The 17500-nt window shown below is 36.9% G+C and overlaps 1 protein-coding gene across 1 annotated transcript in view; it reads left to right on the forward strand.

Annotated features, from left to right (window-relative positions):
• wdhd1 (WD repeat and HMG-box DNA binding protein 1) overlaps positions 1-17500 on the forward strand; it is an 87061-nt gene that overhangs the window by 55847 nt on the left and 13714 nt on the right. Inside the window, exons 19-25 of the mRNA XM_039741940.1 lie at positions 848-1071; positions 2918-3078; positions 4920-4973; positions 6185-6225; positions 7601-7771; positions 8066-8193; positions 11777-11912. Coding sequence (XP_039597874.1) covers positions 848-1071; positions 2918-3078; positions 4920-4973; positions 6185-6225; positions 7601-7771; positions 8066-8193; positions 11777-11912 — 915 coding nt within the window. The remainder of the gene's footprint in view (positions 1-847; positions 1072-2917; positions 3079-4919; positions 4974-6184; positions 6226-7600; positions 7772-8065; positions 8194-11776; positions 11913-17500) is intronic.

Here is a 17500-nt window from a genome sequence, read left to right on the forward strand (position 1 = left end):
ATATATATATATATATATATATATCCATATATATATCCATATATATATAATAAAATGTTTCAAGCAGTTTATCCATTATTTACTAATTAGTGGGTCTGATGCTAAAGTAGTTGCAGCCTTTGATTATTCAGTGTTATTTGCCAGTGTGTCTGCTCATTTTTAATTGTCATTAATAAGATGCAACAAAGGGGAAAAACTGCATAGAGAAGGGGCAAAATATAACGAAATCACCAATTTATCAGGTGTTGTCACTGGTTAGGAATCTGGTTGGAACAAAAGCCTGCAGCCACAGTGGGTCACCAGGATAGAGGTTGGGAAACACTGATCTACTCAACCTCAGTTCCAAGTCTCTCATAGTACTCATGCCTTCTTCACATAGCTAATTAATTAGGCCATCCAGATAAACAAAAGTGTCATTTACTTAGCCTGTTTTATGTGCTAAAAACACACATTGCAAAAGTATATTACCAAATAAAATTGCTATCTTTATAACCATCAGGAAGTTAACTGGCACCATCCTGTAAGAAGAGGTATCATTTTCAATGGTAGTTTTGTAGTTTTTAATACAGCATTGTGTATGTGTAGTGGGTTTTTTTTTTTTTTAATCCCTGTTTTTGATAGTAAAAGCAAAATATTCTATGTTTTTCTACTAGGATTAGTGCAGATATCCTGCACTATTTAATAACTAAACAAGCAATTGCACTTAATAATCCTCATGTACAAACAGAGTCTTCATGAGGATGCCTTTTTTCCCCCATATAATCTAATCCAGTTGAAGATTATTTTGTATGTCTGACATACATAGAGTGGAAGTAATTGTTCTGATTAGCTTTGCTTTCCATTCCAGCTGTCTTGCAAACTGGAGCGTGATTTCCGGTGTGTCGAGCTAGCAGAGCTGATGCCCCACAATGTAGTGACTCTGGCAATACGGTATGCCTCGCGCACTAAGCGAATGTCACTGGCTCAGCGGCTCAGTGAACTTGCCCTGGAGAAAGCAGCTGAGCTTGCTGCAAGCTGTGTTGAGGAAGAAGAGGAAGAGCAAGAAGATTTTCACACCCAATTAAATGCTGGGTAATGTCTGAACAAAACCCATGTTTCTCATTAAAGGCTTTGGCTAGCAGAACTGTGTATTAATTTTGTTTTTTAATGTCCCAACTTTATGATGGTTGTTTTTGTGTTGATTTCATGCAAACTAGCAAAACCTCTAGTACTTTTAGCACTTTTTTTCCTACTGTTAGAAGCACATCTGCAAGTTTTTATTGCAGTCATATACTAAGTATGCCTATGGGGCAACTACCTGTTTTGATTCATTTTATTTTATTTTCTTCAGTTAACAAAAAACATATTTTCTGTTAGCTTGGTTTCTCTTATGTTACTTTATATAAAACCTCATTTATTGTATGCAGTTTTATAAATTGTTTTCTTAGTAGACATCAAGGTAGATTATATTCTTCTTCTTTTCTTATTGGGTTATAGTTAAACAGATTTGCATGTGAATGTTTGTAAATATTGCAATATTCTTTCAGTTCAGGCTCCTCATACTTTTGGACAGGCACCATGAGCCTGAGCCCAAGCCTGACTTTAGAGAATAGCACTTCGAGTTAAGTTCATCAAATTAATTTTTGGTCCTTAAGGGCAAACTATAAGGACTACCCTGCACTACCTGATCTTGAGAGTGAATGTTCAAGTAATGGACTACAAAAAGCTGATGCATAGTTGGCATAAATGCTTGAAATCGACATGCCATTTATTGATATCAAAGTGCTTAAAAGATTTGAAAAAGTTTACTGATTTACCATTACCAGTTCAGAAAACAGTTTTATTAATTGCTTGGTGTAACAATATAATACAAGGGGGAGTTGAGCTAAAGTTAGAAAATTGGATTTATTGGAAAATGGAATGAACCTTAACAAAACTGATAATGTAATTTCTCAATGTAGTCTCCACCCTTCTCAATGCATTTGTGCCACCTGCATGAAAGTGCCTGGATTCCAGTAGAACAAAAGGTTTTATCTTGTCTTTGCAACCACTCGTGCACCCGAGTTATTGTCGAACACTACATGCCAAGGAGTACTACGGTGACTAGTGCCAGTTACTATGACTTGCTGGAGACCAATATGAAGCCTGCTATTCGATCCAAGCGGCAGGGACTGCTGTCTCAAGGAGTCCTTTTGCTGCAAGACAATGCCCGACCACACACTGCTTGGAACACCAAGGCTTGTCTGGAGGAACTGAAGTTGAAGGTATTGATTGCCACATCCTCCTTATTCATCAGATTTGGCACTGTGTGATTTCCACCTTTTTGAACATCTGGGTGGTCGTCGATTCAATCTAGATTACAACGTGATGAAAGCAGTGCATGAGAGGTTGGAAGGACAAGATAAAACCTTTTATTCTGCTGGAATCCAGGCACTTCCTGGCAGGTGGTGCAAGTGCATTGAGAAGGGTGGAGACTACATTGAGAAATGACATCAGTTTTGGTAAGGTTTATTCCATTTTCTAATTAATCCCGTTTTCTAACTTTAGCTTGACTCCCCCTCATATATGCAGATAAATCCCCACTGCTGAAATGCTTTGCTATTACACTTTATTTGGTTCTTTCTTTCTCAGTCTCTGTAAATTTCCTAACATGAAGAATTAGAATGTTTATTTACTTCAGTTCATACCACACCCATTTTTCATATTTTATTTTTTCCATAATATATTCCGTTGTAACCCTGTTTTTTCCTGGCAGGATTACAAATGGTATGTTTGAAATAAGACTAGGTGCTGATGAGTATACTTTGACACTTATATTTGTAGGTATATTAAATAAATGTTAAAGTTAATTAGATTTTTGATTTTCAAGCTTTCTTACAACCTTGATACTTGAGAATCCTGATTATTATTAACACTGTATTCAAATTCAATTTTTAAGCTATAGCAGGACAGCCACAGAATGGAGTCGGCCTCAAAACAGAATTCAGCATCAACCATCTCGGGAAAAAGAGCAGGCAAATGTAGCGGAGGAGGAAGAAGAAGAAGAAGAAGGCGAAGTTGAGGTGGATGATGAAGCATGCATGGAAAACAAGAAATCCTGTAAGATTCATTTTCTAAAACCTGTATCAGTTCTGGGCTCTTTTTTTCTTATGGATATATGCTTGCCACCCTCTAACAAGAAACTGTAAATCTTAGTAAAAAAATAAGCTGTTTTTGAATTTATTTTCATCACTGACCAATCAAGCCTTGCAGGATGCACTTGCACATATTTATAGTGTTTATTTCATATAATTAGATGGAAATAGAATTGAGGTAAATTTTAGTCTTTAATACATTTCAGTCCCTTCATTAAGCCATACCTTCTTTGTATACAGCTTTTTATTCATCTGTGCAGACACAATGAAGTAATTTTAACATGTTTATTGTTATAACTATGCTCTTATCACACCTTCAGAATTTTGTGTTTATACAGACTTGTCTGTATTGCTACATATGGGGCATACAGAAACAAAGATTTACATGCCCCAAACAGTAACACACAATTATGAACAAAAAAATCTTAAAAGCGTACCCAATCTTAGGCAAAGTGTGGTATCTACTGAAAATTACTAACCTATTTATAGTGAAACTAAAAGCAATGATATAAATTTTAATATATTTTAATGGTTAATTAATATTCTTCCCAAAACATCCTTGGATATCCAAAAGGATAAGATTATTCTTTTCATAATAGTATACACAACTTTCATTCATTTCTTGATAGACTGTATCCCTGCCTTCATCATCTTCACTGTCACTGTGCACATCTATCTAGCCATTCTCTGCATTTTGCTCTACATGCTCACATCACAAGAGCCTGTTTTACTTATTAAATGATTTATTGCCTCAACACTACATCTTTCTTTCTCTTATGTATTGCTCTTTGTTACCTCAATCCTTTCCATCTTTGTTTCACATTCAGCCTTCACCCTCCCTAATGCTATGCTGTACACCTTACAACAGCAAAGCTCTCATCAACCTTGAATGATTGATAGAATAGTTCCAACTGCTAACAAAACATCTGCCAAGTGCATCATGATTGTAATGACTGACAGGTTTGCCCCTGCACTTGTATTACAGTGTCACCAAAGAAACACAAGTTTACCTGCTTTCTTTAAAGCATCTCCATTGCTAATAAATGTTTACATTTACTACAACAACATCCGGGATTCTTTTCACATCTTTTTCTTGACCAGGGTTCATGGTTGCTACATGCAAAGTACACCACTACACCATTATATCACTACATTGCTATAAGTCCAGACTGTATTCTGAAAAAGTTTCCTTTAATGCACATAGTGTATACTGATCTTTTGTAAACCTATTGACACGCCACCTCCAACCATCACTATGCTTTATTCTTCATTAATCTTTATAACTTCTGCTTCTATACTAGCTTTCAATTGTGTAGACTTTTCTGTCTAGTTTCACATAGGTTATCAGTATACCTTTAAGAATGTAAATTTAGAAGATCTTCTACTTCAGTCTGATTTCATCTCTTCCACTGTTATGAACAACAGGCTTTATCTCACACCAGCTTCATCACTCTTGTTCCTATCTATTGATCTGCACCAGAATTTCTCAAAGCACAGTGCACTACATTCAGAGCCCCTTGGTATATGCTTTGTCCATATCTCTGTGACATGTAATGAATTTTCCTTATTTACCTCTGAAGTAAGAACTAAGGTGCAGTTTGCTTACATTTACTTGAATCCTGATTTGTTTTCTTGAATACTGTGTCTTTACCACATCATCTTCATTGACTTCTACAAATTATTTTTTAAACTATTAGTTATTTGATTATAGTTCTGAAAAAGTTAAATATACATATGCCAACAGAGCTTTCTTGTTCAGAGGAATGTTTTATGAGGATAAAATATTCTTTTTTATTTACCTTACAGTGCAGAATCTCTTCAACAAAGCTGGGAACTCCATTGAACAGTCCCCAAAGATTTGTAAGTTTTATACAATAGACCACTCTCAACCTTTTGGTATTTGACTGAATAACAGTTGCTGTTTTTAGTTGTGTTTAATTGTTTAACCAACACACTTACATTCATAGTGCAATGCCTAATGTCATTTTCATATATTTCATGAAGTCTCAGATTTCAGGTACTGGTTCCCTTTAAAGACAGTGAAACTTTGCAGTAGTTTATTGCTTAATGCTGAAAATGGTTTGTTTCTGAGTCTGTGGGATCTAGAGAGATTAATTGTATTGTACATACCCAGACCTTTTATTCAATAATAATAATTTGATAAGCATTTTTTAACAAAGTAACTTTAGTAACAAAATTTTCCAAATAAATGAAATATGCTTACCTTTAAAGCTCTTCTCGCAAGTACTGGTATTTTTTTGTGGTCTACAGGCACTTTAACTGTTGGGACATTCATATGAAAAGACAAAGACAATATAAATGTTCAGTTGTTTAACACATTCATTTGTGGTGTAGTCTTATTGGCTAAAGAAGAAGATTTAAAATTTATAACAACGTTTTAGTGAAATCTCAGCTGATTTAGAACTTTCTTTATAAATTTTTATATTTTCTGAAAAATGAAGGGATTTATTTTTGATTATACCTTACATAGCTGTCAATTTAATTTAATGGGAACATTTTTATCTTGATATGTTGCATAACAGCCTCAAACCCTCTTAATCTAAACTTACTGTTGAGCCTATCCTGGTAGCATTAGGTGCAATGCACAAACTGAATCTAGACAGGGCACCAGTCTATTTCACACCCAACTCATGCAAACACTCCATTGACATTTACATGGGGCCAATTTTTAGAGGCCAGGTAACCTAAATGGAATGTGGTAGGAAACCACAATCACTGGGAGAATAAGTGAAGTTCACATAAAAAGTAACTGGGTGTGGGATTCAAATGCAGGATACTTTCTGTTAGACAACAGTGCTGACCACTGTGCCACAGTGTTGTCTGGTTTGATACTTTAATGTTTCAAACACAATTCATTACTAATTTACTTGAAATACGGTTAATTTACTGTGTTGTTTACACATCTGTTATAAAGAGTTGGTAGAGTATGAGTACAGTACTTACATATGACATGTTATTTTTTAAAAGGTCAAACTCTGATTTTGGCTTGGGGGGCTATGGCAACAGTGATGGTGATTGAATAATTTTTTATTTTTTTTTTTCCTTTTCAGCGCTCATGTCAAGTAGGGAAGGACGAGTTAATCCATTTAAGGTGCATTTGTTTGTATTTTTGTAGCTAAATTTTCCACACAGTGTGCTTACATAGTTACTGTCATTCTTCCCAACATTACATTAACCTGTTACCTTATTAAGACCTAAATGTGTCATTTGGCATTTGCATGTCAGGATACCTATCTAAAATAAAAACTGAGATGATGATTCTTGCAGAATTGGAAACTTTTTAAAAAAAAGTAAAAGCATAGCTAGTTTCATTTTTCTTTTTGCGTCAGTAACTTTTATTACAAATTGTTTTGTGTTTAAGATGGTAAAAACTGAGCTTCTCTTCTAATTAACACACTACATTAGGGCTTGTTGTTGTCACCGCATTCAATACTTCTTTTTATCTTCTTTTAAGTCGTTCACAGTATCATAAGCCGTCTAGTATTTACTTCCTTAAGAGAAGTGTGAATCATTGCTGGCAAGAGTAATTGAAAAATGCAAGCAACAAAACTCTTGTTGCTAGGTGTAGAAACTTAATACCCTGCTGTGCTACGCTTCACCCATTCCAAAACACTTAATTTTTAACTACTGTATTAAGCTGGTGTATTAATTTAAAGCAAATTACTATGATACACTGGTTTGCATATTTTTGTATGTATTATGCAGTCAAGTTAAATAGCTTGGTCTGAGTCACAGTGTGGGAAAACTGATATTAATGAACCAACATTGAGCCTCACAGCTTGTATGTGTACAGTTTACCATTTTGTGCAGATTCAGTTTCTTACAAGTCAAAAAAAAGTTCCAAAGTTTGTTTCCTGGGTTTAACAATAATAGTTGTTTTCCTGTTTCTCAGTCTTTGCATTATACTTAACTGATTTTACCTTTTTAAAAAGTTAATAGGCATATTGTAATCCAATATCCAGCCTGAAGCTGTCACCTTTTTAATATATAACGTATGGACAAAGAATTTACACTCTAAGTGCATAAGTTATATTATTATTATTTTTTGACTTGGCTTGATAATAAAGAAAATAAGGAAAAATACTGCACTGATATGATTTACCAAGAAATTAAAAATGCCACCCAGTTAAAGAAATCCATGATCTTCCTACTAAAACAGGAAGCCATAGTATCTCCTAAATTGTATATTAATATTTTTGTATGAAAATTCATGTACATTAGATGAATGAAGAAAACAGTTTTAATGTTTCCTGTGGCTTTATTCCCTTGACCATAAATGCCATAGAGGTTTATTGTCACCTGCTGTGCAGTTCTTAAAAGACAGAGTTTTTCTTCTATGATGTACATTTCAAAGAATGTATTTGTATCCATTACTGATCTGGAAAACTACTTATTCTGGAGCACTGTCTATTTATAGGTACTCCTTTGCAACTGACCATAGAAACCTTTTATTGCTCATTTTGTAGGTTTCTGCAACAGTAAAGCCTTCAGGCTTGTCAACAGGGCAGGCACGCTCCACAAATATCCTGGACAACATGGTGAAATCTGCCAAGAAGACAGCCGCACCTGTCAGTCAGACATCTGATAAACAGAAATCGCCAGTGCTGAAACCTCTTATGCCCAAGCCCAGATCCAAGGTACAAATGTAGATGCACCTGACAAAATGTGCATTCGAACTACTTGAGTAGTAAACTAAGCAATACCTTGCTTCAATGTTTCAGTTTTGATGTGTATAAGTAGTTTCGGTATTGCTATGTAATCAATTTTCTGTTACACAGGTGGGCTACCATTTTCACAAATTGGTGTGAGCTCATGTGTAAAGTTATACTTTATCAAGTCCCAATTGTTGCTGCTGTTTTTTTTTTGTTTTTTTTTTGGATTGTTGTTCTTTCTTTAAAAGCACTGTTTCCTTTTGTTTTCCGTTTTTAAAGACTCAGGCAACGCTGTTTAAAGTAAGCACTAATAAAAATGCTAACAAAAGCATTGATGATAAAGAAAAAGAAGAAGTCTTGAAAATGGAAACTACAGTACCCAGTGCTGAAGACACAGAGAACAGAAAGTAGGTGATTCCAGGCAACTGTGTTTGTACTGTATATTGTTAGCATAAGATTGTGTTGTTTAATCTGTGAATAATTATTGTGCAAAGCTCTAAGGCTATATAGGAAAATCTTCAGTTTTATCTTTCTTTGTACAGTCATGGACGAAATTATCGGCACTCCTGGAATTTTCCCAGAAAGTGCACCATTTCTCCCAGAAAATTGTTGCAATTACAAATGTTTTGGTATACACATGTTTATTTCCTTTGTGCATTGGAACAACACAAAAGAACAGAGAAAAAAAGCCAAATCTGACATCATGTCACATAGAACTCCAAAAATGGGCCGGAAAAAATTATTGGCACCTTTTCAAAATTCTGGGTAAATTGTTTTATTTTAAGCATATGATGCTCATTTGAACTCACCTGTGGCAAGAAACAGGTGCTGGCAATATAGCAATCACACCTGAAGCCAGTTAAAATGGAGAAAAGTTGACTCAGCCTTTCTGTTGTGTGTCTGAGTGTGCCACACTAAGCATGGAGAACAGAAAGAAGAACAGAGAATTGTCTAAGGACTTTGAGAACAAAAATTGTGGAAAAATATCAACAATCTCAAGACTACAAGTCCATCTCCAGAGATCTTCATGTTCCTTTGCCCACTGTGCACAACATAATCAAGAAGTTTACAACACATGGCACTGTAGCTAGTCTCCCTGGACGTGGACGGAAGAGAAAAACTGATAAAAGACTGCAACGAAGGATAGTCTGAATGGTGGATAAACAGCCCCAATCAACTTCAAAACATATTCAAGTTGTTCTGCAGACTCAGGGTGCAACAGTGTCAGCTCGAACTATCCATCGACATCTGAACGAAATGAAATGCTATGGCAGGAGAGCCAGGAGGACTCCACTGCTGACACAGAAGCATAAAAAAGACAGGCTGGAGTTTGCCAAAATGTACTTGAGGAAGCCAAAATCCTTCTGGGCGAACGTCTTGTGGACAGATGAGACCAAGGTAGAGCTTTTAGGTAAAGCTAATCATTCTACTGTTTACAGAAAACAGAATGAGGCCTACGAAGAAAAGAACACAGTACCTACAGTCAAACATGGTGGAGGTTCTAAGATGTTTTGGGGATGTTTTGCTGCCTCTGGCACTGGATGCCTTGACTGTGTGCAAGGCATCATGAAATCTGAAGACTACCAAAAGATATTGGGGCGCAATGTAGGGCCCAGTGTCAGAAAGCTGGGTGTGCGTCAGAGGTCATGGGTGTTCCAGCAGGACAATGACCCCAAACATACCTCTATAAGCACCCGGAAATGGTTGAAGACAAAGCGCTGGAGAGTTCTGAAGTGGCCAGCAATGGGTCCAGATCTAAATCCGATTGAACACTTCTGGAGAGATCTCAAAATTACTGTTAGGAGAAGGCGCCCTTCAAATCTGAGAGACTTTGAGCAGTTTGCAAAAGAAGAGTGGTCGGCAATTCCAGTTGAGAGGTCTAATAAGCTTGTTGATGGTTATAGGAAGCGCTTGATTTCAGTTATTTTTTCCAAAGGGCGTGAAACCAAATATTAAGTTGAGGGTGCCAATAATTTTGTCCAGCCCGGTTTTTGAGTTCTGTGTGACATTATGTCAGATTTGGCTTTTTTCTGTTTTTTTGTGTTGTTCCAATGCACATAAAGGAAATAAACATGTGTATACCAAAACATTTGTAATTGCAACAATTTTCTGGGAGAAATGGTGCATTTTCTGAGAAAATTCCAGGGGTGCCGATAATTTCGGCCTTGACTGTATATGCAAGGAAATTGTAAAATTAATTTATTAGTCAGCTTCTCTCTGTTGTGATCACATCATATTTAGAGCTTTTGCAGCTGTTTTATTTTGTGTATCAAGCTAAAAGTACTTAACAGCATGCAAGTTTTAAGATATTCAATGCATTATATTCAGATAATCTACATCAGTGGATCCATTGGAACACATTTAAGAAATTAAGTTGCTGCTTTAAGCGTTACATTGTTTTTGTGTTTCTGCACTAAAGAATTTAATTTTTCTTCTGGCTTCCTTGTTGCTTGTTTTTGTACTCCTAACTGATCTGATATTAAGTTTAGTTTCAGTGCTTCTTTATTGTCATACATAATCATTACCCCCTCCATTTTATATGGCCCATACTTTAAAAATTTTACAAAGGTAAACATTTTTTTGAGTCTAACAGTGGAAGTTTAATGTTTTTTGAATAATGTTGTCATATGTCAATTTGAGCACCATAAGAAGCAGTCTTGTCTCCTTTTCTCTTCATTCTGCTCACCTCGGGATTTAACACCATGTCATGTCACATGCAGAAATTCCCTGATGATTCTGCATTTATAGGGTCTATTGATAAACGGTGATAAGCATATAGGAGTCATGTGGAGAAATGTTTCTGGGTGCAAAGAGAATTGTCTTAACATTCGTAAAACCAAGGAAATTATTACTGACTTTCACTGCACCATAAAGCCTCTGGTTCAGTAACTATTCAAGGAGTAGATGGCCCATTCCTATAAGTACTTGGTGGCCCACATTAATGAGAGGCTGGACTGGTCTTAGAACACAGAGGAACTATATAAGAAAGGGCAGAGCAGGCTCTTTTGTTTTTTCGCAGGCTGCATTCCTTTAATGTGGGAACTGCCATCTTTCACATCTTCTGTAAGTCTGTGATGGTCAGTACAATTTTGTATGCTGTAGTGTGCTTCGCTGGCAACATCACTTCAGGTGAGGCTGACCGAATCAACTAAGTAAAAGGGCAAAATTAATTATTGGACACACTATGGATTCCTGGGGGTCACAGCAAAGGATAATTAAAACAAAACTGAGCACCATTATGAATAATGCTTCACATCCTTTCTGTGATACGCTACCTCTGAGGACTTTCAGTGAGCAAATTATTCAGCAAAAGTATGTGAAGAAACACACCTTTATATCAACAGCAATATGTCTTCATAATGTCTCACTGGGACAGTGATTGCCAAGTCAGAAGTTTTCTTTTTCATTTTCTTGCTTTATAGTCATTCAGACCAAAGTGTGTTTGTGTGTGTGTGTATTTAATTATTTAGTTATTTATTTACTTATCTATGTATGCATTTATTTATTTAAAGAGATTTCTGTGACAAGCCAGATTTATCCCTGGGATGAACTATAATATATGAAAATAATATAAAGTAGTCTGTCGTGGAAAACAAAGTTATAAAATCTACATATACACTGCATCTTTTTATAGCCTTTATCTTCGTTTCCTGTTTATTAAATTATACAAATTTTATTGCTAAAGCATTTCTTATTCTAGTTACTGTCCTAAGACTGGATGGACTCTAAAGATAGTCCAAGATGTTATGAGGACTGCAGAAATTCTAAGGAACATCAAGCTTTCAAGCAGTGCAAAACAATGCAATGCCTGTAACTACTTAGGCTTCTGCCCATGCATGCAAAATCATGACCGCTTAAAAAGTTTATGCTTAGATGATTTGTTGCAATTTTACATTAATATAAAATCTTTTTTGTATGCACTGAATGCTGGAATCCAAATGACTCTGATTGATGCCAGTCAAATGCTTTCTCTTCTGATATTGTTTACAGACCAAGGACAGGCTTCCAACTTTGGCTGGAGGAAAACCGGAATTCTATTGCGATGGACCACACTGACATGGATGAAGCTGATATTATTAAAGAAGGAATGAGCCGTTTCCGATTGCTGTCCACTGAAGACAGAATGGTATGTGTCAGAAAGTGCATTTTTATTATATCTTTTTTATATTTATAATCTCCTGGAGAGTCATGGTGACTCATTTGCTATTACATTTGCCTTGCTATTTTAGGGGCCTGTGTTGATAACTGGCCTAGTAGCTACATGTGGATTTTGTAAGTTTTTCCTGTGTGGGCTTTCAGTAGGCACAAAGGTTTTCTTCTAAACAGTCATATAAAAAGTCATACATTCTTAAACCTGCATAATCAACTTCTGTGTTATGTATCCAAAGTCTTTTCCAGCAGTGCTATGTGCATTGTGGAAAGTTACATTGAGCAGGGAGACAGTCCATCACCGGGCACACACATTTTGTTTCTTCCCAGTTCCAGACATTATTGTTCATCATTGATCCCTTCTTTTGAAGGTATTCATAGTCGAGTTCTCTTTTAATGCAATTTTATTAGCAACAGTTTGATATGAAGTAAAATCGGGATTCAAGTCAACTTGTTACGTACTCTTCTATTTGTAGCTAGCTAGACCGTTTTTCCAGCTCCTATTGTTCCACAAGTAGTGTGAATAGTACCAAAAAATATTGTTTATGCAAATGTTTCTCTCCAAAATAAATGGTTTGTTATTCTTGCCTGAAGACTACACATAATATATGTATAGGTGGCTGCGGATTGGGTGCTTGTTGAAAGAGATGGTTACATTTATTTATACTGGACATTTTGGAAAAGAAAAATATGTGAAATGTTTCTTTGTTGTGCTGATTACCCTTTGTTATGAAAGAAGAGGAGGCAGGTGCTGCCACAGTGCTAGAGTTAAACATCCTTTAGTGGAATATACACAAATCATGACACATTCTTTCTCTGAATGCCTGTTTGGGAATTTCCTAAAAAATTCCCAGGTTTTAATATACGTAATCATAAATGTCTGGACTAGAAAATGCTACCAAGGGTTGGCCCCTGTATGGGATTTTGAAAATATCTTCTCCTTGTTAATTTATGTTTGATGTCATTAAATACAACTCTTAAACTTACTTAAATTCGGAGAGACTTGTGGCTAAAGCCTACCCTGGCAGTTTGAGACACAAGGCAGAAAGCAACCCTGGTCAGATTGCCAGTCCATCTGTCTCAAGACCTGCTTGAACACATGCACAGAGCCAATTTAGAATTCATTATTTTATAATTCTTACTTTGTTTTCATCTATTGGTTATATAAGTAGCATCTGTTTTGTAATCAGCAGTTTTTATTTATTTGTAGCCTTGGCAAACAGTGCCTGATGTACAGCTTGGGAGATGGTACTGTGGCATCAAAACTCACATCTACACTTTAAAATGTGGAAGCAATTTTTACTCAAAAGCATTACATGTCTTGAAAAACTTGAAAAGTTGGACTATCTGACTAATCATTCAATGCCGAGATTCTCAAATATTAACATTTTAACATGGATTACTGTATTTTGTATTCGGCTTTAGGTTGTATTCTGTTATGCTTTTTACTTGCTTGTTCACTGCAGGACTAAAAAATTCTTTTTTTAATGTTTATTTAAGTATCATTCGTGTTAATGAATTAAAACATTAATGAACAAGCTGTATAGGAAGTAATGCATTGTGGTAGAGTGGCTAATGTTGATGCCTCACAAAGCCAGTTTTGCGTGTTTAAATCCTGCATCTTGACTTTGTCCAATGGGCGTTTGCATTTTCTTCCATATCTGTTAGATTATTCTCTGGATACTCTCTGCATAGTTTTTCTTCCAAACCCTGAAAGATGGACAGGATATTTGTGCTGTTGATTGAAAATTAGCCCAGCTGCATGCATAAATGAGCCCTGCAGTTAGCTACTCACTGTTCATTGTTGGTTATTACCTTTCACAAGATACTGCAAGGATAAGCTACAGCCCTTTGTGACCCGGAATTGAATTAACAAAGTTTGATAGTATCTAAGTTGGATAAACCCACATTTTAAATCAGGGGACACATGGAACAGTTCATTTTCTATGCTTTCAAATTCTTTGTGCCAGTTGGCTATATGAAAATTGAGAACAAATAGGGTTTGCATGCCTTTTTATTTGTACCTTCTCTATATATGTAAATGGTAGTGTTTTAAGACAAGAGTACAAAGTCAAACAACAAATTTTACTATCCTACATCTAGAACATTTGGCTTAAAGTCACAAGGCCACAGGATAAGGTCAGAGTGCTGAATATATTTGCAATTCATATAATTGGTCTCTGCTTAAATGTAAAAAATGAAATATATAAATTTAGTTTTACTCCCCTCCCCCCCCAAGTAAAATGTTGCTTTTGCAATTCAAGTTGATAAAAGTGTGTTTTGTTAAAACTAATGAAAGAGATTTTTAGCCTTTTTTCCTGTCAGGCATATACAATAGAAAGAACGTGTTTTTTTATGAAGAATATAGTCTGTATATGAATGAAAGGAGAAGTGATGAATCACCATCCTCCGAGTCAAATGTGTCATTCTCATTTATCTTATTGCATGCCCTGAAAGTAATATTTTCATGTTATAAAAATCAGATTTTATTGACTTAGAGTGATGTGTGAAAACAGAGGTGCTATTAAGCAAATAAAAATTGATTGCAGTCTTTGTATCTGTTTACACCTCTGGCATAGAGACTGAGTCACCTCTTGCCATTATTAGTGATGAAATCATAGTGTTCCTGGACACGCACTGAGTGCTATTTAATCACATTGTGAAGCTGGGAGGTCAGGCTCAGACATTTGCAGTAATATGGTGCAAAATGTCCTTCTCCATGAAATAGATCCAAAGAAGTGGTTTCCTAAAATACTTTATATGCTGGATATTTTGAAGGTGCTCTGTAACAGGCCTTAACTTAACACCATATCATGAGTGTTTATGATTAAATGCCCAGGATTTTTTCCTTTATTTGGTACAGGGGCAATGCACTATAAGGCATGTCTGTTTATGTGTATGTGTGTATCTGGTGTCTAGCTTTGTTTCACTAGTGACTGGTTTTATAATGTTAGAATTAGGAGTGAGTCTTAGTTTGGCTGTTCTTGCACGAGTTATTAAGCATATAATAAAATCCTTCCATCAAATTGTGTTACACAAGTTACCATAAGATCAAAAGAAAGAGTTTTATCTTTGTTTTTTTTTGTGAAACTTAAGTGACTATTTAACTACTTAACCAACTATTATTCATTTCTAGATTTGTAGTGTCATCAAGCCAACATAACGACAGAACGACCCCAAGTATGTGTTACTGTCTAGCCTCTCATGTTATGATATATTTTTTCCCTACCCCAGTGGACTGTTCCTAGCAACAACATTTGGCCTGTTCTACTCAGTTTCATTATATTCAGAGCTCATGATTGTAGGGATGAATAGGGATGTGGATGAATGGGGATGTACATGGGATGATAAATCAATAGCTTTTTAGAAGAAATTAGTTTCCATTTTACCACCTCTGTCTAGTACAATGTTTTGTAAGCTAATGCTGCTTGTACTGATTCACTGACCCTGGAATCACTTCTACACTTGCTAACAAATGAGGCCTTATGGTACTTGACCTCCTTTACTTTAGACAATGGATTCTCCCAATCTTCAGACACTAAGCCACTCTTTTCTAGACGTGTACTATAATTTCTGATTTGGATGTACTAATTGTCATTCAGGTAGCTTTGTGTTCAACTAGTATCTGCTCAGTGTTTTCTGGAGTTCAGCCTAGTGAGGCCAACAAAAACATTATCAGAGAGTAGAAAAGCAAAGAAGTTCTCTGCTCTCTGAATACTGTCCAATCCTCACTTATGTTTTGATATCATGCTCATGAAAATCTTGTTTGGAACAGCAAACAAGACACTGAAGTCCTGTGTCCACCTTAAACAAATCACACTACTTGCTCCTCATCTACAGGGATAAAATAACACGTTACAGGCCTTAGAACCCTACACCCTTGTTGAGCCATCCAAGATTCAGTTGGATAAACAGTCTTATGCTTTAGATGGATGGATAGCTAGCTAGATAGCTGGATGGATGGATAGCTAGATAGATTACATACATACATACTTTATTAATCCCCAAGGGAAAAATTGACATACTTCAGCTGCAGCATACTGATAAAAACAGTATTAATTAAAGAGTGATAAAAATGCAGTGCAAGTTAAAAAATGCAAGGTGGAGAGTGCAAGGCAGTATAACAGTCAATAACATTGTATAAAATCTAATGTTAACGTTTACCCCCCGGGTGGAATTGAAGAGTCGCATAGTGTGGGGGAGGAGTGATCTCCTCAGTCTGTCAGTGGAGCAGGACGGTGACAGCAGTCTGTCAATGAAGCTGCTCCTCTGTCTGGAGATGGTCCTGTTCAGTGGATGCAGTGAATTCTCCATGATTGACAGGAGCCTGCAGAGCGCCAGTCGCTCTGCCACAGATGTCAAACTGTCCAGCTCCATGCCTACAATAGAGCCTGCCTTCCTCATCAGTTTGTCCAGGCGTGAGGTGTCCCTCTTCTTTATGCTGCCTCCTCAGCACACATCCACGTAGAAGAGGGCGCTCGCCACAACCGTCTGATAGAACATCTGCAGCATCTTATTGCAGATGTTAAAGGACGCCAGCCCTCTAAGGAAGTATAGTCGGCTCTCTCCTCTCTTGCACAGAGCATCAGTATTGGCAGTCCAGTCCAATTTTCATCCAGCTGCACTCCCAGGTATTTACACTCCCAGGTATTTATAGGTTTGCACTCTCTGCACACAGTCACCTCTGATGATCACGGGGTCCAGGAGGGGCCTGGGCCTCCTAAAATCCACCACCAGCTCCTTGGTTTTGCTGCTGTTCAGTTGTATGTGGTTTGAGTCGCACCATTCAACAAAGTCCTTGATTAGGTTTCTATACTCCTCCTCCTGCCCACTTCTGATGCAGCCCATGATAGCAGTGTTGTCAGCGAACTTTTGCACGTGGCAGAACTCCGAGTTGTATTGGAAGTCCGATGTATATAGGCTGAACAGGACCGGAGAAAGTACAGTCCCCTGTGGCGCTCCTGTGCTGCTGACCACAATGTCAGACCTGTAGTTCCTGAGACGCACATACTGAGGTCTGTCTGTAAGACAGTTCACGATCCATGCCACCAGGTATGAATCTACTACCATCTCTGTCAGCTTGTTCCTAAGGAGCAGAGGTTGGATTGTGTTGAAGGCGCTAGAGAAGTCCAGAAACATAATTCTTACTGCACCACTGCCTCTGTCCATGTGGGAGAAGGATCAGTGTAGCATGTAGATGATGGCATCCTCTGCTCCCACCTTCTCCTGGTATACAAACTGCAGAGGGTCGAGGGCGTGGCAGATCTGTGGCCTCAGGTGGTTAAGCAGTTTTTCCAAGTCTTTAAAACAAATGCTCACAGGGTTGACAAACCCACATTTCCCCTCCAACATCTGTGCAAGAGCAAAGACTTTGTCCATGTTTCCTCTTTCAGAGCAGAAACTGTTACTCTTCCCCAATCTGAGGCTGAACTGTCAACTGTAGTCTCCATTCCTGTATCTGGACATAGGCTTTTCTTCACAGGCTTAAAACTATAATGCTTTTCTTGCTACTTGTCCCCCTTCTTTGTTCTGGTATTGACACAATGGGATTGAACTCATTTTTAG

The sequence above is a fragment of the Polypterus senegalus genome, chromosome 18, assembly GCF_016835505.1.
Source record: "Polypterus senegalus isolate Bchr_013 chromosome 18, ASM1683550v1, whole genome shotgun sequence".
In the NCBI taxonomy this organism is placed as follows: Eukaryota; Metazoa; Chordata; class Cladistia; order Polypteriformes; family Polypteridae; genus Polypterus; species Polypterus senegalus.